The following is a 20952-nucleotide window of genomic DNA, read 5'->3' as shown; positions in this document are numbered from 1 at the left end:
AAGGCACCAGGCGGGCCTTTTTTTCCTCTTCATTCAAAGTCTGAATCAGGATGCGCTGAATGAGGCGTCCATGTTGAGTATTTAAAAGCCGACACGTGGTCGACTGGTGCATTACGGCAACACTTGAAATACTGTAGATGCCGGGTGCGACGGTTCACTCTCGAAGAAAGAAAAAAAAAAAAGCTCGTCGTCATCTTTGTAAAAATAACTTTTGCTGTCAACTTTTATCACGGCATCATAGCAGAAAAAAAAAAAACATTTTGAATTGTATCCCGATCGGATTTTAACATCTGCTGCAAGAACGTCACATTGATTACAATTTTCACACATTCAGCTTCAGAACAATCAAGCACTCAAGTATAAGGTGTGACTGGGGAAATGAAACATGGGGAAGAAAACGGGAAAAAAGTTGAGCAGTCCAAAGAGAAGAACAACAATGAGGTGAGAGCTTGGTGAGCACTTTCCAGGTGAGGTCTTGCGATGGCGAACAGACGACGGAGCAAAGGTGACACTCACAAATGGGAAGGTGGTAGGTGGGAATGAGGGAATTAAAGGGGTGACGAGGAGGTACCCTGCGGGCCTCATTATTTCCCTGCTGTTAATTTCACCAGCACATGTTCTCACCCTGGCACCATTGATTGGATTAAGGATTTGTCAGAGGAACAAAGAAAAAAAAAACTTTTATATGTTCCCAAAGGCGTAACTGTGCATGTATTGTTTGGGTCTGGAAAGCTGGGAGAGGGCGTTATTTCACTTCCTGACACCGATGACCTGCTCCATCTTTAACCTTTGGCCTCGCATCCTCCTTGGAACCCTAATGTCTCCATCCTAAGACACACACACACGCACACACACACAAACAAGTCGTCCTGAATTTCGCCCTCCAAGCACACTCGAGAGGCAACACAAATTAAGGCCAATTGGAGTAAATGACTTGCTCCCCAGACTTGCTCTAGAAGAGATAGATGATGCTGTTCATACTTTATACATGGACCAGCAACAACACAAAAAGGATTCCATATCATATTAGGCCTTGACAAAGGCTGTTTCAAACATTTTTCACTTTCTAATCGCCTAACTAACTGACGTATGCAAAGTAGTAGACGCGGTTGGTACGTTTGGTACTGTTCTTATATTGGACATAAGTAAGTCAGGCAAGCGGTCATAATGTTGGCCCGTTTGTTGTTTTTAAAAGCGGCCACCTTAACGAACAAATTAAATTCAACATCGATCAAAATGTCGAAATGAATTCATCTGCAATGTGTCGAATCTACACGCACACACACACACACACACTTGTGGCTGTATGTTGCATTTGTGGGTCTGCTTTCCGTGTGCAGTCCATGAGGGGCTCTTTTATGTGTCTGAGGCAGGGAGAGGGTCTGAGTGGTCAGGGGGCTCAGAGCCAGGCCTCACACACTGCTGTCCACTGTCCGGAGCTTTGGGCAGCTAGTCAACAACAGGGAGGCCTGGCCCTTCTGCCTCGGCCCTGGGGAAGCGTTTGGGGGGGCTCCGGGTGGCAGCCCAAAGTGGCCGCCCAGGGAGAGACTGGCGCGGCGCCCGTGGCTGTGCTGCCGCGGCTGCATGGCGGGGAGGGAAGCAAGGTAGGTGGCATGGTGGTGATGACATTTAAGCAGATTATTATTCTTTTTTTTTGCACCGCCAACATAAAGTTGGAGCATGAAAGAATTCGAGGGGGGGGGGGACTTTCCATTAGGAGTTTTTGGCACGTGTGTTGTGCTGTGTACGTTGTTCAGAATCCCATGTAGGTATAAACCGCAAGTACATTAATGATCCATATTCTGTGCCCTGTATCTCCCTGTACGTTTTAAAGTTCATTTTAAGATGTTTTTTTTTTAAAAAATTGATCTTTACATCTTTATATGGTCTCGCCCCAATTAACCTATCTGAGCTCCTCCCCCTCTACGTACCTGCCTGCTTCCTCAGGTCATCAGAACAGACGCTGGGGGTAGTGAGGACTAAGCGGAGACTCAGAGGGGATTGAGCTTTTTCCTTTAGAATGACCTTCGGTAAACGTTAGGCAAGGCTCCCTCTCTGTCCATTTTTAAAATCTTCATGAGGGTCACAAGTATGCTGGAGTTGATCCCAGCTCGACTTTGGGTGACAGGCGGGGTACCTCAGGGGCTTGTATTTGGCAAGTATTTGGTTAGTGACTCACAAAGTACAATCCCTTTCTTTTGTTTTCATCACAAAGGAAGCAGATTAAAGTCTGCAGTTGATATCAGAGGAGCCAGATGAGGTGGCTTGGGCATCTGATTCGGATGCCTCCTGAACGCCTCCCTGGTGAGGTGTTCCGGGCATGTCCCACCGGGAGGAGACCCCGAGGAAGACCCAGGACACGCTGGAGAGACTATGTCACCCAGCTGGCCTGGGAACGCCTCGGGATCCCCCGGGGAGAGCTGGAAGAAGTAGCTAGGGAGAGGGAAGTCTGGGCTTCCCTGCTAAAGCTGTTGCCCCCGCGACCCGGCCCCGGATAAGCGGTAGAAGATGGATGGATGGTTGGATGTATGATATCAAGTATGCCGTCCAAATACTTGAAACTAATCTTCAATAACATGATCTGTTCCATTAAGATGAATGAAAAGAGTGGAAGTATGTGAAGAATGCGAGGTTGAAAGCAGCTCTATACAAACACTTGTGTTTACTTGGCTTGGTCCGCGGTAGCATTTTCTCAAGAAGGAAGTGAAAATATGCAAAATTCGACTTCTGTCCCCCCCCCCCCTCCCCCTTTTAAGAAGGCTGGAGTTTCTGGTCTGTCTTGTGATGCTGTCTAACACAGTGATGTCATTCACACAAGCCATATATGGGAACACGCTGAACACAATGTGCTGCACTGATCACGTGACCCATATCGCACGGTTTTATGACATCATTTAATCACGCCTTATTTATTTTAGAAATCCGTAGAAGAAAATCCCGTGGTTTATTGACTCTCCTTTCCCTGAACCCGTTCTCCTCTGCCTCTCTGTTTCTCTCTCTCCCCTCTGTAAGTAAGTAAGCCCGGATATCTCAGGCATTGATTCCCCTCAGGTGTCCTTCCTGTCTCCCTCTTTCCCTCCTTATCCTCAGGAGCCGGATGGCCTGCTGCATGTGGCGGACTCAGTCTAAGGTGAGAGAAGGGCTGAGATAACAGCGAGGCGGAAGCGAGGGTGCTGCTGCAACACGATAGCTCGAGTCCTCGTTGGGAACTCTGTGACCTCTCCCGTTGCTTCGGTCGCTCGATGACGATGACAAAGTGATGATCCACGCTGCTTCATCTCTTTTTCCAAAGAGCGAATAGTGTGTCACAACCAATGGAATTACTGAGAGCTTCTTTTTTTTTTTTAAATCTCAGGTGCACCCACTTTCTCATATCTACGTGTTAGTTGGAATCCCATTCATAGAAACCAGTCAGGTCAAAAGGACACCTCCAGCACTGACGAATAGATTCCACTAGCCATTTTTATTTTTATACCCAGAGTGACTCTGCAGATGACTGAGCCGGATACAAAGAAGAACTGAAGAAAGCATTACGGTGTCAGACTTATGTCAGAGAATTAAGAAAGGCCCGAAGCTGGTCCGAATGTGTGTGTTTTTGACCTGTGATCCAGGGGCCACGACAGATGCGTATGGATCCAATTTGGAATGTCGGAAAGCTGAAAAAGTGTCAGTGGTCAGTTGGAGCCCAGGAAGTGATCGATTGAGTGCCTCGAGGGCACCCGGGATGGAGTGCTCTCTTTGTGTGTTTTTTTTTTTGCAGCCGCCGACCTGAGAGTGGGCACGAGTCATAAAGTCCAATTTTTCAAGAAATGCATTCTGAGGCACCGGCATCGATTTATAGGAATGACATGCGCCGCTGGGCTGAAAAGTCGAGACATGGAGATATACACAAACTGAAAATGGGGAGGAAAAAAATAGAAGATGAGCTACTTTTGGCCACTCCTCTGCGACTATAGGGGAACCTTTGGGATCTTTTGCCGACTCCTGGAAGAACTGGCGAATCTATGGATGCAACCCAATGAAAAGCTGCGCTAAACTCAACCTCTCCTTTTCCTCACCCGAGTCATCTGGGAGTTCAGTAGCAACCGCCCCCCCCCTCCACCCGAGGGGTCATTCCCTTCCTATACGTCTTGTTTCCTCTTACCTGGCATGATGTTCAATGTGAAGAATGGGTGCTGATACCTCACCGACTGGACGGATCACGGTCACATGCTCTCTTGCATTTTTGAATGAAAAGAGCTGCTTTGCAAACATTTGCTACCGTTAGTTAAACAATGATCATGAACAATGGAACGAGGAGGAGTTTTTACTCGCGTCCCATTCCACCTCCACAGAAAAAAAAATAATCTTGTCCTGTCCCAGAGTAAAATAAAAATAAAAATCCTGTCCCATCCTGATCTGATCCCAGTGCAAACAACTCATAATCCCATCCTGTTCCCATTCAGAATGACTCTCACCCCAGTACTGCTCCCATTCTGTAGGTGAGCTACATTAAAAATGGCCGCACAATGTTTTTGTTTCCCTCTCCTGGATAGTCCCACTCCCATCTGCTTCCGTGAACTTTTAAATGCTGCTATGCAGAATGGGGGCGGCCCGGTAGCCCAGTGGTTAGCACGTCGGCTTCACAGTGCAGAGGTACCGGGTTCGATTCCAGCTCCGGCCTCCCTGTGTGGAGTATGCATGTTCTACCCGGGCCTGCGTGGGTTTTCTCCGGGTGCTCCGGTTTCCTCCCACATTCCAAAAATATGCATGGCAGGCTGATTGGACACTCTAAATTGTCCCTAGGTGTGAGTGTGAGCATGAATGGTTGTTCGTCTCTGTGTGCCCTGCGATTGGCTGGCAACCGATTCAGGGTGTCCCCCGCCTACTGCCCGGAGACGGCTGGGATGGGCTCCAGCACCCCCCGCGACCCTAGTGAGGATCAAGCGGTACGGAAAACGGAAGTTATGCAGAATGGGATTGAAGTCTTGAGAATATTCTCACCGGAAACACCTTTTCCCTCTACCAGATTGCCCGGCTGATGAGGTGAGGGCAACAAGCCTCGTCATTATAAGACAGAAAACACTTCGCCCCCAAAGCAATAACTCTGCTCTGCTGGCATTCGCTCCCTTGTCTCCCTATTTCATATTGCTCAGACTCCCGAAAGATTTTCATTGTTGAGGGTTGTGTGTGTAAGGGTGTTTCACCCCCCCCCCCCCCCGCTTTTACCACTTCTCCCCACCCTCGCACTCATCCATCCTCCCATTCCCCAGAGACATACCTGTCTGTTGCGTTCATCCATAATCCGCGTGATCTGAATCTTTTTCCTCCCCATCGTCCCCGTCGCTTTCTGTTTCTCCTCGTCCCCTAAATCTCTTCAAACCAAAAGTTGATGCGTGCTTCTCTCTTCTCTTCTTTCTTTGCTCTTCCTCTTGTTTCTCTTTTGCTCTTTCTTTCTCACTCTCTCTTTCTCTCTCTCTCTCACCGGCTTTCTATTTGTTCCAATCAACTCAAAGATTCCAGCATCTGTACCTGCAAGACAGAGAGAGAAGAGAGGGAGGGGGAGCAGAGGATGAGCATTAAATGAAATGAAATATGGCAAAATACTGAGAGGAATGAAAAGAAATATATAAAAGTGCCATCACGGCAGCCACTAGGGAGGGCGACGAAAGACAAAGAATCTGTCAACAATGTTGTGAGAGCGGCTGTGTTTTTCACCGTCGATATCATGCAAATCAGTTTTTGTTTCTTTTGGTCTCGCTCTCCCGGCACAGACTATGAGAGGAGACAGCGCTGTCAGGATCTCGCCTCGTTCACAGAGAGTTTGACAGTGTTTTGGAAGTGCCGCTAACTTAAACGCTCTAATCACTAGCACTGTAACATTACCTCCAGACTGAGCAAACCTTTTCACTTCCTCCTGTAAAACTTCACTGTACTGACAGTCAAGCTAGCATGCGGCTTTACCCCATTTCCACTTCTGTATTATACCCAAAATGTGAATTCCATACATTTTATGTACCACTTAAAACTCATATATTTGTTTTCAGTGTCCAGGCAGGCACTAAAAATCCCATGGACGTGTTTTTGTATCAAAAAAAAAAAAAAAAAAGATATATATCATGTGCTAGTGTAAAGAAGGGTCTGAAAATGGTTGGCACTGAATGCGTTTTAAAATGCTCGAGTTGAAGGCTCTCTTGGATGACTCCTTGGTGAACTCATTTTTGGACATTTGATTTAAAAAAATCTATTTCTTTTTTTTTTTTACTACAAATATTCCATTGGGGTGGGAGAATGCAATCAATTCTACCTCTATCCATTATGCTGGCGAAACACACACACACACACATTATATATATATATATATATATATATATATACACACAAATAAAAAAATATACAAAGTTTTGTGAGGTAGCATTGAGACTAAATTACAGCATGAATTTTCAATCTGTGTATACTGCGCATGCACTTATTCTTGGTCCAAAGCTGCCGAGCTGGACTTTGTGTCGTGCGCGCCCTAAAAAGTTTCCGTGAATGTGTATGTGCGCGTTTTTTTATATTTTTTATTTATTTGAGCTTGGCTAAGCCCGAGCTTTGGCGCATCTCTCTGGAGGTGCCTAAGTAGGCCAACCCAATCTATCTAAGGGAGGAGCACAAGAACTGTTGTTGTGTATTCTTTTGACAGTAGAGGTGATAACGTCCCTCGTTATGCAAATGAGCATCCCATTATTTAAACTCAGTGCAATGCAGGGAAGCTGTCAGTGCCATCACATAAAAATAAAAAAATAAAAATCCTCCATCTACCCGGCCTTTTTTCTCCATCTTCTCTTTCTTCTCTCCTTTCTGAACCAGATTTCCGGCACCTGGCAGCACGAGCATCAGACATTGATGTGGAAGACGACACCGCTTCACCAAAAGACATGACAGTCTCTCTCTCGATCACTCTTTCTCTCTTCTCTCATGCACTCTTGCTCTCTTCATCACTCTTCTCACATTTTCTCCTTTGCGCGCGCACACACACACACACACACACATACACTGTACAGCACTTCCCTTACCCCCCTCGCCTCTTTTCTCCTCATCTCCCCCCTAACCCGAATCCATGTATTTATTGAGTAACATGCATGAGAAAGCAGAAGAATGCTTTAAACCCCTGAGGTGAACACAGCACACAGCTATACGCACTTGACCTCTTTTTTTCCACTAGTAGGACATTGATAATGAAAGTATGCAATAGGGACACCCACCACGGCCTGCGCATGCACGAGCAATACGGCTTTACACGCAACGTAAAACACGGCGCCTTGGTGTGTTGCAGAACTGTGTGCTATCTTACTGAGGGTTGTTTATGATCAACGGGTCACCAAAAACGTTCAAGTGCAAATCACGAGTGCAAGAATATATAGCGGTGCACAACTTACACCTATCAGACATGAAAAAATAATAATAATTAAGTAATTAATAATTACAATATTTTCATTTTTTTCATTGGTTCCAATATTTTTTTTTCTTTTTTTGCCCCATACCCTTAGAAAGTGAAAATAATAATAATTAAGTAATTAATAATTACAATATTTTCATTTTTTTCATTGGTTCCAATATTTTTTTTTCTTTTTTTGCCCCATACCCTTAGAAAGTGAAAATAATACTAATTAAGTAATTAATAATTACAATATTTTCATTTTTTTCATTGGTTCCATTATTCTTTTTTTTTTTTTGCCCCATACCCTTAGAAAGTGAAACCCTTAGTTTAACATGTAATAATATTTTCCCACACTGCTTCACACACAAGTTTGCATTCCTGGTTTGGGAATACCTGCAGTAAAACATGAAAGTGTTCCTAATGAAGTGTCCTGCAAGGAGAGCTCACTGTGATGCCTGCACCGTGCTCACGCTTAAATTAAATACATTGATTTCAGTAGTAATTATCATAATATAAAGGAGCAAAGAATGCGGGGAAAATATAAAAATAAATAACATGAAAAAAAACGTGATAGTTTTGTCAATTATCTGATAGTCCGGAGAAATGGGATGCAAAGCATGCTTGGCAGTTGGGGAAATAATAATAAGATCTAAAATAACTCTGTCAGTTCTGAGGAGGCGAGCCAGAACATTTTTTTTTTTTTGTGCAAACACGCCCATCCTTAAAGACGGACAAAAAAAAACAAAGCGATGCCCTCTGGATGGAAACAAAGAGGGATGTTGTCAGACAAACTGGGATTACAAGCCAACGAAAGCGCTTGGCACAAGAAAGCCAGACAAGCGTATCAATCAAGCCAGCAGCGTACCTCAATCACAGGCTGACAGCATCATCCCCTCCCAGCCTTTGTAGTTCAACACTCGCCAGCTCGGGCAGGGCTCCAAAAAAGCCAGGGGTTACTTCAATGATCCCTGCCTCCTGGCCTCCACCACCTCCTCCTCAATTCTCCCAAAGCACTCGTGAGCAGAGCTGAACCTCTCAATGTCAACACCCGCTGGGGCAACACCTTGGGCCTTATGTAACATGAAGACAAAGCCCGTGTCCTGAACATGTAATCCCTGCTTCTGGCTCCCAGTGCGAGCCATGCTGCGCTCCCTGAGGAGAAGCCGTGTGAGCGCTCCCCTTAAATACTGCACCACCACCACCTCCCTCTCATCCCTTTGCACTTTCAACACCTTTACTTCCTCCTACACATCACCGCCAGCTCCCCTATGCCCCTTTTTCTTCCTCACACCTGCCCCCATCCCATATGCATGCCAGGCCGCTCCTGGATATGCGAATGTTGCCCACCAATTCTGCCTCCCCATGTTGCTGATAGGTTAACAAATTACCAAGTGAATGGCTCAATCCAATTTGGCTTGGTGAAGCCACGGTGGCCATACGGAGGGGAAATGCCGGGGAAACAAGCACCGCTTAGTGAGCGAGGGTCACGTGGCACATGGCAGTAAATCCTCTGGAGGAATTTTTCACAAGGGTCCTCTGATTTCGGGAGGGCAGGTGAGGTGAGCATAGAGCGCAAAAACAAAAAAAAAATAGACCTTAAGGCAGTTGACTTAACATTAAGCTCGGCACTGAACTTTTCTAATCTGGCAAGTAATTGAGCGCTTGTTAGAAGATGGACTTGATGGGCGCCTGTTAATGTCGAAGTAGGCAGAGGCACCATGAAGACAGACAGACAACAGTTGTTCCTCTGCTTGTTCAATATCAAGGCTCCGTGGGCTTGGAGCTGGACAGGTGACGACGAGAGGGGTGGCGGAAAGGGAGAGGAACACACAGATACATGTAGACGAGAAGGATATAGAGTGAGGCAAAAAGAGGGATCTTTTGAACAGGCACCAGGCCTCTCCAGGGGGAGAGGAAGCGCTGTAGCCATGACCCTCCCATCTGTTCAGCAGACGGACAGAGAGAACGAACCAGAGACAGAGATGAAGGTTGGGGGAGGATGGGAGAATTGGAGAGGGAGATTCAGCGCATAGATCTAATGAGCGCGCTTTCTCTCCGCGTCTCCAAAGTGGGAGCTGAGAGGACGATGAGAACATGAACACTCTCGTGTGCACCACAAGGCTCGATTCTAGGTCACCTCTCTCCCAAGCGTTTCGTCGCTAAAAACTAATACGCAGCACTCGGTGCTTTTTCACGTTCTAATTGACGGTCTGTTCATACGGCCCGATATCGGCTTGGGCGCTTTGTTAAGAGATCATGACGAACAGCAATGTGGTACACCAATGTTGGTTTTGAAGTTGAAGTCAAATAAATCACTTTTCATCATTCACGAAAGGCAACATTGTTAAAAAGGGAGTTGGCAAAAGTGTTCATTATAATATGTTAAGAGTGGGATATTTACTGAACTATCAAACTTTTTAAATTCAAGAATGTTCAAAATTCACTAGAACATTTTCATTTGGAATCTTACTCAACACAAGCAAGAAGAAGGTCCACAAACACAAGTTCCAGTAAGACACATTGCACAGAAGCACCCACAGATTTATTTCTGCATTCAGAGAAATGTCCCGGGGTAATAATGTTGAAAGTGAAAGTGACGCTTTTGTATCGTGCCAACATGTCCAGAAATCTGCTGGCCGGGGGTTGGGTAATTCTTGGATTGTAATTTTCTACATATTAAAGTGTATAGCAATTTAGGAAAGGGGATTTCTCCTGACAGGATTGGTTCTGTTTTTCTAAGAAACCCCACCTCAGCAGGATGGTCTCAGTCTCGCCATACCGTACATCTGCAACACATTTGGTAAAAGTATGTGTCGTGAAATACGTATATGTCTATATAAATATATATAGTCATATTGGTACATGTATATATTGACAGTATCCCCTTATTCTCTGAGGAAATGTGGTTATAAGGATTTGAAATAACATATTACACTACAGTAAGTAAACCCGTTAGAAGGTGTACGGTACATTAAATAAACGTGCTCTCCTCTTAAATAAACTCTCATTTCCTTGAAGAGGAGGGCAAAGAAAAAAAAGACGTTGATATCATTTTCCAAATGCAATCGGAATGTTGTGTTCTCGCCAGAGCTTTCCTGCTAAAATTTCTCATTTTTATTTTATGGATTTCCTCATTGTGCGTCTGTTGTATGTCTTGTCTGTCAGTTTAAATGTGGATTTAGTTGTAGCGCACGTGCGTACGTTTTGGAGTAGGAATAAGCGGTGCACTTGGCACACGTGTTGCCTCCAAGGATTGATGGAGACGTACCAGCGGGAATGAGAGAATCCGGCGAGTCAATGGCCACGCAGCATGGGAGAGAGGAGAAAATAACATGTACCGGGTCTCATTGTGCCTCTAATGTCATTAGCGACGGTGACTCGTCTATGTGGGACGTAAGCGTTTGCAGTCTGTCGCAGCGAGATAGTTAGGGTGACGAATGGCTAGCGCTACCTCTTCTACCGCTTCCATTTTCCCTAACGTCTATATCTTCTCCGAGTGACCTGAAACTGGGTGGTAGCCCACGTGTAGGTGGGCCTCTGTGGCTTTGAATTGCTGCAGATATTAGGGCTAATTTAGCATGTTAGCGGCTAAAGAGATTAGCAACATGTACACCCGGGGATTAGCGTGATAGCGGCGGATCATCTTATAATGTGTTCATTCTCCTCAGTGAAGGTTTGAGCTAAACCTGAATTTGAATGTTTGTGTGTGCGCGCGTGCGTCTGTGTGTTTCTATATGTGTGTTGGAAAATACTGGAATATATTCTCGCTTGTCTCTTTCTATTAGCTCATGATCTATTCTCATCATTAGCAAGACAGCGGACGGTTTCATGAGGATACTATTGTCAATCTCCATGTGCCCTAGAAGTGAGACATCTCTCTATTGAAAATTATTTTTATTTACACAATGCTATACGCTTAACTGGGACTGACACCATGGGGAAAAAATAAAGAGGACCATCCGAAGTATCTGCTCAAGCGCTGAACTCTCCTCGACACCTCAAACAATTCTTCAACTTGGGCATGAAATATAATAGATGTTCATCCTAATGAGATTCTTCCAGCAATGTTTCCTTTCCTGTGCCTCTCTCTGTCAAGACCAAGAGAGTCTTGGAGGCCAAAAAGACAGGAAGGATGTGACATCACGACAAGACAATCAAAGTTGCTTCCTTTCCTAAATATATTCAAACCAAAACTTAAAGACATGGACGCTTCCCTAAATGTGTTACGGAACCAGTAAAGCTTTGTGAATGCGGATTATTACCCGAGCTCATGTTGACTTCCCCCATACACTTTATTTTAAGACATTTTGCTAAAAATATTTCCATGAGGCAACTGCGTGCTATTGTGAAAACACTAACATGGCATCTCGATGCAAATGCTCAGCGATTCCGTTTCTTTTTTCCGGCTGGCCATAAATAGAACCTTTACAAGGAAGTATGATATCAAAAAGATCGCGGCAGACATGGTTGGAGTCGCTCGTATGAAGAGAGTGACACAAGATGAGATCAGAGCAAGTGAGCTAACAATTAGTTAGAATCATGATTTTGAAAAATGAGTATTCTAACATCAGGGTGGGGAAGTGACCGTTGGTGCGTCATTGGTGGCCGGAAAGAGCATTTGATCTGGCCGGCTACATTCATCTTAAACCCAAATGAAACCTCAGAGGACCCGTTATGAAAAACTCAAACACATTTAACCCACAAATGCTTATTATCCAAACATATGATACGAAGCGTTTTTTTGCCGCATCGTATCTTTTCAACACTGTGCTGTTTATCGCAAACCCAGTTATCTCGCACACTCAAACTGAGCACAAAACACTATCGTGTCCTTATTTTAAGCAATTGAAATTGCTACACCTCCCGGCCTTGTGACATTCTTGACTTGCTTGCCCTTATAAGTGAATTAATTTTTGGTTGCTTGGATATTTAGGAGCCGTGTGTAGACGTCGGGAATTTGGAAGTGGGAGCTTTCACGTGGCCAGCTGTTCATCTCACTCAGCAGCAACAAACAGTAGGCGACCAGAGCCACCATGTCGACAGGTAGTCATCCGTCAGAAGCAACGCGGAGACAGGTGAGAGCCATCTTTCCATATAGCCTTGTGCTGACTTCCCCAAGGACGCGGTGACTTGACACAATGCGTCAGCCCCCTCTCTGAAAGCAGGCCAAGGGCTGTAAAAGCCACAGCTGCTAGCCCGAAGGTAAAGGAGCCAGAGGACACACACGTGGAAGTAAGAGGGGGATGGGGGGGGGGGGTTACTTGGATTAAAATGTAAAATACTCAATATAATGTGTCTCTTTCAATGAGAGTAGGACAAAAAAATATATATTGAGGGGGTTTTGTTGCAATAGCTTTGTTTTCCTAATTGGAAAACAGGGAAGCTAGTAAAAAAGCTCAGAAAATTGAGTACAAAATAAAATAGAAATAACATATTTGTAGAACTTTGAAAAGTGGAACAGGCTAAATCATGAAATAGAAGAAGATCCTACAACATCCAAGATAAAGAACGCTACATTAAAAAGACAATATTGGCAGGCCCTACTGAAGGTAGGGATTTATTGCTGGTTGAGTCGCGCACACCAAACCGGCTAATATGCGGTTGGCAAATGAGGCGATGGAGCTAAAACTGCTTCGGCAGAAGGAGCGCAATCGCCGGGCATTAAAAGACAAGCACTTGGAGCTAAAATTAACCCAGGACGGTCCCGAAGCATTGATAAGAAACAAGTGCGGGGCTCCCACTCATACAGCAGCTACATTTGGTGTCATGGTGAGATATATTTAATCATTTGTTTTTGTTTCCATGCTGGTCCATCAAAATCTGTTTTAAGGTGAAACTGGTCAATGGCGCGAAAAAGGTTGGGGACCGACATAAGAAAATGTATTCGCCAAAATAATCAGCAAATAATAAGGTTAGTTCAAGCTTTGAAGGGTGTTGAAACTTTGATCAGATAAGTGGATAATCAGTCATGCAACGCTCATGTACCTTTTTACTTTCTCATTGGACGGAGAGAAAAAAAATGTTTTGGGAACTATGTAGCAATTTGTGTCCCGTGTCACTTGTTGGTAATACCTTGTCCAAAAACGTGACTGAAAACTTTTCAAACGTGTTTTCAGGCTTCAAAAGGCTGTTGTCATTTAAACAAAATTATTTCTTTTCTTTTTTTTAATCTGTAACTCAGTGTCACAAGTGTTACAGAAGGTCTAAGTTGAACTCCAGCAGTATGACCACGGCTTCTTTACCTCTTCCTCTCTTTCTTTCACTCCCCTCTTCCTGTCATTGTTGAGTCATTTACTCATGTTCTAAGTCACCTCCTCAAATCAGGAGTCGACTGCTCCCAAAAGCTCAGTTTGAAGAGATGGGCTTGGACAAACACACACAAACACTTACAGAATGCTGGCATTAACTCCCCACTTGTCTATTGTGTTTCAAAAAAGATAATAAATGAAAAAAAAACCCCACAATGCAATGAACTACAAACTAATGCGCTTTGTTGAGACAAGCCAACACTCCCCGCCCCCCACAAGAACAGCCACGAGTCATGTCACTTACGCCATAAAGCACTGACATATTCACCCAATTACTTTCTCTGCCGACTAAGACAATGTCTTTGTCGTCTTTAGTGAGGGGAAGTGCGTTGCACAGGCAACTTATGAAGACCCGAGCCCGTGACCCCCTCTTGTAACATCCCACCTCTTCAACCGAGCACCGTATCAACACCAGACGTGACGGTGAGGGTGATGATTTTATCACACCCCCAGCCCCGACTCCTCCCGGCTGCCACGGTCTTCTAATCACCCTAATTAAAAGCTTTGTTCATTTAGAAATCTCTGATGACAATTTGTTTCACCCCCCCCCCCCCCCTACAGCAGTGGTCGCTGTGAAGAGAAGAGAATTAAATTTGATCTTCTGACAGCAATTATTAAATGCTCCCTCCTGGCCTCAATTATTGCCCGCAGGCTAATGCTAACACGGCTAACGCTCATGCAGCCACGAGGTGCACTTCCCCTTTTTTTTTTTCCCCCATCGGCGACTTCATTTCGTCACCTTTTTCCGTAGCAGGGCATGAGCGCTGCCTCCAAGGAAAGGCGCGTTGCTTTCAGGCTGTGGTCTACTTTGCATCGTGGCTCATGGGAAGGGTTATATGGACAAGGATTTCCCTTTTCGGGTATTTCTGGTAACTAAGTCAGTACGTTGGCTATGGCAGGTCTACTGGGAAGTTTTCCTCCATACTTAATCAGCAAGTTTGACCTTTACGATGACAATGAATTCAAATCCGATCACAAGATCGGTCAATTGCGCAATTTTCAGATGATGGGAATCAGATATTTGTATTTATTGAATTTTTAAAGGTCATAAATAGGTATAATGATCCTGTGGTACAAAGACATTGCGAAATTAAATAGTGATAGCTTTGTTTCACGTCACACAATGGAACATCGCAGGTCTGTGTGGTTGTGTAAAAATAAGACGAGCGGCAGAAAAGCGTGTCTGCAACAATGTTGGGTTTTCACAAAAATGCTTGGTATTTTTTTTCAAGCTGCGACTTTTTAAGACCAACTGTATGGTGCCTATTTGTTGATACAGAGAAAGGTGATCAGATATTACTTAGCATTGTGCAGTGAGTTGATTGATAAAAGTAAAGAATTGATAGATACAGCACATATTATGTTCAACAAGCTGTACCCTTTATAACAAAGATGATCTCCGATAACAAGAGATCGACTGTACTTTTTTTTTTTTTTTTTTTACTTATCAAGGTTTTGGATCAGGACTCGGTGTCAGAATCAAGTGACTCGGCCTCAGCTGCGAAAAATTGTGATCAGGACATCGCGACAAAGAAACAAACGGTGGTCATGGCTACAGCAAAACACAGATGGACGTTTGCCATCTTTGTATAAGGTTGGATATTTGAAATGTTTGAATTTGAATGACATTGGTCGAAAAAAACCTTTTTTTGTGGCACAATTGAACGTTTTAAGAGCCACGTCCCCATGTTATATGGCGGGGCTTAAAAAAAAATGAACGATCGGATGGTGATAAATTTTCACATTCTCACTTTTTTTGGGGAGGAGGGTGGGTTGCATTTATGAATTGATTTTATTACTGCTAAGCTATCACCTAGCATGGTGTGACAAGTGGCAGTCACAGGGCGGGTGTGATATACGAAGAAGTAGATAGATGGTTGAACACTTCAACAAGGATGTCCTTTGTACTGTAGATACGACCTTCTGGGTTTTTTTTTTCCTTCCTCAAGTCCCTTTGCTCTACACAGAAACCGAGTAACCTAGATTGTAATGTATCAAGAGGGGAATGGTGAGCTAGAACGAAAAAGAGTACAAGACATTGAGCACGGATACAGTTTGGCATTCAAATTTAAAAAAAAAAACATAGCAGGAAAGAAAAGGGTTGCTTTGATTTTTTTTTCCATTTACTGGTTGGTAATTGTGAGCATTGTGCGCATCATTAAATGCAGATTGTGGCACTGCCAGTGTTTATTCAAGCAAGGCTGGTGTTATGTTTCCAGGCGTTGTCTCTTCACCACACACACACACACACAGACATACACACGCGCACACACACGCAGACAAAAGCAGTGTAAACTTGATACGCAGGCAGCAAACTCATAATTCATAATTAATGCCACTCATATTCTTTTGTTTCCATCAAAAATTGATCATTTCAGACGCCAACACACCACATTTTGAAGTTATGCTGGACACGACTTGCGTTCTCCAGTTGGAACTGTGCTTTATAGTTCCCAGGGGGGAGCTGGCGCTGGGTGTGTGTGTGTGTGTGTGTGTGAGAAGAAAGGTTGTCTGGTGTGTGGCGGGCGTGTGGTGGCATGACGGCACCTACAGATGAGCCTCTGTTTAGGGGAGTGGCCCCCACCGAGGCCAAGGCCGGGCCAGGCCCAGCTCGAGCCTCTCATTAGTCGCTTCTTTTTGGAGTGGTTAAGGGGGGGGGGGGGTCAGGGAGGGGGGGTTACTGGCGAGGGACTGGCAGCACCAGCGTCCTCAACTCCCTGCGCCATCACAAGGCGACCTCATCAAAGCGAGCGCTCGTAATTTGTCACAGAAAGCAGCCAATTAACATATGTTAAGGAGGAGGGAGGATGATGAGATGGGAGGAGGGGATGGTGGGTTTAAAAAAAAAAAAAAAAAAAGAAAGATAGCTTATGATTAGAGAGTCTGCACAGCTGCATGGAATCAAGATGGCAAAGGGAAGGTTTGAAAGAGACCTCAGAGCTAGTAATCTGATAAAGCTTACTGTTACTTCAGCCTCACAAGCAGAAGGAGGTTGGAGGGTGGTGGTGGTGGTGGTGGGGCTGGGGATGCGGGGGAGGGGGGCAGGAGAATGAACTAATGCAGACAAACAAATATCAAATTACCGCCACAAGGCTACGAGCTTTGGCAAAGTGCCTCCGGCTCACTATGTAGCTAGAGTGCAGGCCACTGTATCACATGGACCCTCGCCCACCCGCCCCACGCCCTGCTGTTTGACCACGCTCTATTTTTAGCTCCCACTCACACCATTGTGTCTGACCGTTATTGCTAAAACTGCCAGGAATGCACAGCGAACGCTCATTTGATCATTTTCGCAACTCGATTGGAATGGCAGGTGCACGGTGTAATCTTTTTGTGTTTTGACTCAAGACAAGTTACATTCTAACTTGTTTGTGTGAAAATTTCCATTCCACCCATGTTATTTTGTTGTTGTTGTTTTTTTTTTACGATACGAGCTGATGCTCTTTATGCATGTGTGTGTCTGAGTGTTATTGTGGATGTTGTCAGAATATTTTATATGATAGTTTGCCTTGTTGTTGGAGCGCGGTGGCAGGTTGAATGCATTAGCGGCGCACGCCGATGCTAGTCTGTTATCTGCCGTCTCGCCGCCACGCCTGCGCCTTGTCTCCTTGGCGTCGAGTGATCACACGAGGCTGACAAGCCAGTTTGGGTTGCAGACCGCAGCCGCATTCTTTGCTACATGGGACCTGACTCGTTCACAAAGTCAAACAATACAAAAAGGTGCGGGAAGGAAGCGTTGAGCACTTTTGAGTGATTTAGGGATTTGTATGGCAAGTTAGAGGGGAAATCTCAAACAAAAAAACAAAAAATCTGTTTCTGCTTTTGCTCCACCCCTATAAGCGTCTGACTTCTAGTCGACACATGCACAGTTTCATATCAAACCAAGTAAGCTAACCAACATTGAGGTGTGCTTTATTGGACAAGAATGGTTACTTGTCCAATAAAGCTTGGTGAAAAGTTGAATATCACGTTTGCATGCCTCACAATGAGGAAGGTTTTACAATAATAAAAATAAAACACTCATTATTGATTTTTTTCCCCCAATACATAGTCTTTGAAATGCAGTTATGTAATTAAGTGAAATACAAAATTTGCGTCATTGTCAAAATCAAGACTTGAATGTCAGTAAGTATCAATGAAAATAAAGCCGGACTTGTCAAATGGGCGTCCCACGGGGAGTATGCGGCCTGTGTGCCCTGAGTAGACACCTTGACTAATAAAAAAACAACAACAAAAATGTTGAAAATATTATTTATCCGCTTATTTTCACAAAGGTTGCGTGCGTGCTGGAGCCCAAAGTGCATGCACTGAAAAATGTATCATCAAAATGTTATATCTTAAGAGGACGTATTGTGCATTTAATGTGTTCATGTTTAAAATAGGGCGGCCCGGTAGTCCAGTGGTTAGCACGTCGGCTTCACAGTGCAGAGGTACCGGGTTCGATTCCAGCTCTGGCCTCCCTGTGTGGAGTTTGCATGTTCTCCCCGGGCCTGCGTGGGTTTTCTCCGGGTGCTCCGGTTTCCTCCCACATTCCAAAAACATGCATGGCAGGCTGATTGGATACTCTAAATTGTCCTTAGGTGTGAGTGTGAGCGTGAATGGTTGTTCGTCTCTGTGTGCCCTGTGATTGGCTGGCAACCAATTTGGGGTGTCCCCCGCCTGCTGCCCGAAGACAGCTGGGATAGGCTCCAGCGCCCCCCGCGACCCTAGTGGGGATCGAGCGGCTCGGAAGATGAATGAATGAATGAATGTTTAAAATAGCTTTTTAATCATATATCTGGTAAGTGCGTGGTCTCATGTGGCCCCCTCCAACATTGAAGCTGCCCATGCCTGAAATAAAGCAGCCTAAGTAAGACAAAGCTCTTGTCAAGAAGATCCTGAACTGCGCAGGCAGGGGTACCTAATGTTGTGGCCAATGCATTCCATAACAAGCAACAGAGAAATCCACAAATGGGAGTATGTACATAAGTGCCCCCCCCTCCCCCTCACCCTAACCCCATATGTATAAATCATGACAGCTTTCTTTTTCCTCCTCCTCATTTCACTGCCACTCCTATCTTTGCCATCAGGCATCCATCCATCGTTACTTATTTATTTTTCCTATTTGGGAAATAAAGAGCGAGAGTGGTGGGGCGAGAAGACTTGTTTGGTTCACAAGGTTGCATCTCCTGCTTCTGGTTCAGCGAAAGGACCTGTGCTGCCCGGACTTCCCCTAACGCCACGACCATCGTCTTCATCATCAACATCGGGAGCACTCAAATCCCTGCGCTACGAGGACAGCTGCATCGTTCACATAACCTCGCTTGCCCCCTCCCAGCGCTCCACCACCGCCGCCCCTTGCTAATGATAGCAGAGCATGTCCCCTTTCGCAAGCTTTTTCCACACAAACTCACAACAAGAAACGAGTGGGCACAACACCCCTCCCTCCCTCCTTCTCCTCCCCTTCATTTATTTTTCTCATATCACTCAATTCCTTCCCCCAAAAATCCCCTTGCCTTCTGACCCAAAGAAGGCCTGAGAATGCTATACAACCACACCACCCCACCCTCCGCCAACACACACACACACACACACACACATGACGCACACTTGAGCGCCCCTCTGATTCCATAGTGTTTTCTCTCACTGTGTTCACCCCTCACTGCAAGTGACCTGCATCGCAGCTGTGTGTGGGAACTTGTGCGGCGGGGTGTGTGAACGCGTGTGTTTGCACATACCTGCGCACGGTCACACTGTATGTGTGATTAGTGCTGTTGGTATGGCTGTAGTTGTTCCCATTTTTCTGTCGGCCCACCCCCCCGGCTGCTCTACCCCTCTGTTCCATACCATGCTTGCTCTACATCACAAGCCCAACCAGCCAAGGAAGATGGCCGTCCCGTAGAGCCTGGGTTACCATTTCTTAGAGGGAGTTTTTCCTTGCCTGCATCACCAAATGCTTGCTCATGTGGAGTTCTCTTGTTTATTTTATTTTATATGGATACGGTGGAACGTTTTATGATTAGTCCGTTCCAAAAAAAATCGGACAGAAAACGAATTGTACGAAAACCAAAGCAACATGTCCCACAGAAACTAGTGTAACTCCAAATAATCTGTTCCCGACACCTCAAAATATTTACATAAAATGCATTTTATAGAGTATAAATGGGGTGAAATAAACCAAAATTACTATTGAAGTGGATCATTGAACATTTACAATGACGTTCACATTTTTATGTATCGAATAAAAAGGGTTCACCAAAATTAAGGAAAATTTCAATTCACAACTCAAGGTAATAACAAGCCTCCCCGTGGCTCCCTGGTGGCTTGATTCGACAGTCGCACTCAAGCTGTTGTGTGCTTGTTTATTGAGTGTGATTGCTGAATAAATCACAACGTGAAACTGTTACAGTAGTGTTTTTCTTGTGAAGGGCTAACTTTTGACAGTTTGCGTTACACCAACGCCGCCTGACTGTTGCGGATTGCCTTGAGTTGTGAACAAAAGCTTGTATTGTCGACAGATGAACCCTTTTCGTGCAACTTATGAAACACTTTGGATGAAAGCGCAACGATTCCATGGAATGACTGGCCGAGTCATGTGTTGTTTTGGAGTGGATGTCTAAAAACGGGGATGAAATTTAGATGAATAAACTCGTTAAGAAACAAAACAAGCTTGGTTCGTGAATGACTTGATCCTGAGAATACTGTGTATAGTTAGATTGTGTGTGTGTGTGTGTGTGTGTGGCGGCGGCAGCGGGCGGCGCAGCGCCGGCTTCTGTGGCTCCTACTGTGCATTATATCAAATAAACAACGTATTACATGTGTACTTAACCAAGGGGAGCTGCTGAGCGCTGCGAGCTAATCCCTGTTATCGTTCCAAGCATTTCTCCCTTGATTAGGGAAGAGGAGCCGAAGATGGGTGAGGAAGGCGAGTGAGGAGGCGGCCGAGAGAGAGAGAGAGAGAGAGAGAGAGAAAAGCATTTGCGTTAACTTCCCACATATCCCTTTCTCACTCTCTCTAGCGCACTCGCTACCCTCTCTTTGCCTTCTTATTCTTCTCCCTGTGGATTTTGCACTGCTCTTCCTTGTTTTTTCGACCACCTCTCAGAAGTGGGTCATCGACGGGCAGCATTTTGAAGAACATGGGAAAAAAGAAGAAGAAGAAGGGGTGGGGTGGGGGGTGTTCTTTCATAGAGAACAATCTGAGATTTCTTTAACAAGTAGCCCGCTTATCAAATTAAGCTGTCAAAAGCATATTAATAACAG

At 44.9% G+C, this 20952-nt stretch overlaps 1 protein-coding gene and 1 long non-coding RNA gene across 26 annotated transcripts in view; both read right to left on the bottom strand.

The window, feature by feature from the left end:
* The window catches only part of LOC127601831 (uncharacterized), a 249400-nt gene that overhangs the window by 75580 nt on the left and 152868 nt on the right, over positions 1 to 20952 (bottom strand). The window lies entirely within an intron of this gene.
* Positions 1 to 20952, bottom strand: part of mef2cb (myocyte enhancer factor 2cb) — a 77894-nt gene that overhangs the window by 37613 nt on the left and 19329 nt on the right. For all 25 annotated transcript variants that reach the window (XM_052067421.1, XM_052067425.1, XM_052067430.1 and 22 more), the window contains one exon: positions 5261 to 5511. In XM_052067421.1, the coding sequence (XP_051923381.1) occupies positions 5261 to 5314 (54 nt within the window). In that variant the 5' untranslated portion in view covers positions 5315 to 5511. The remainder of the gene's footprint in view (positions 1 to 5260; positions 5512 to 20952) is intronic.

Source organism: Hippocampus zosterae, chromosome 6, assembly GCF_025434085.1.
Source record: "Hippocampus zosterae strain Florida chromosome 6, ASM2543408v3, whole genome shotgun sequence".
NCBI classification, from domain to species: Eukaryota; Metazoa; Chordata; class Actinopteri; order Syngnathiformes; family Syngnathidae; genus Hippocampus; species Hippocampus zosterae.
This window is presented reverse-complemented; position numbering and strand designations above follow the sequence as displayed.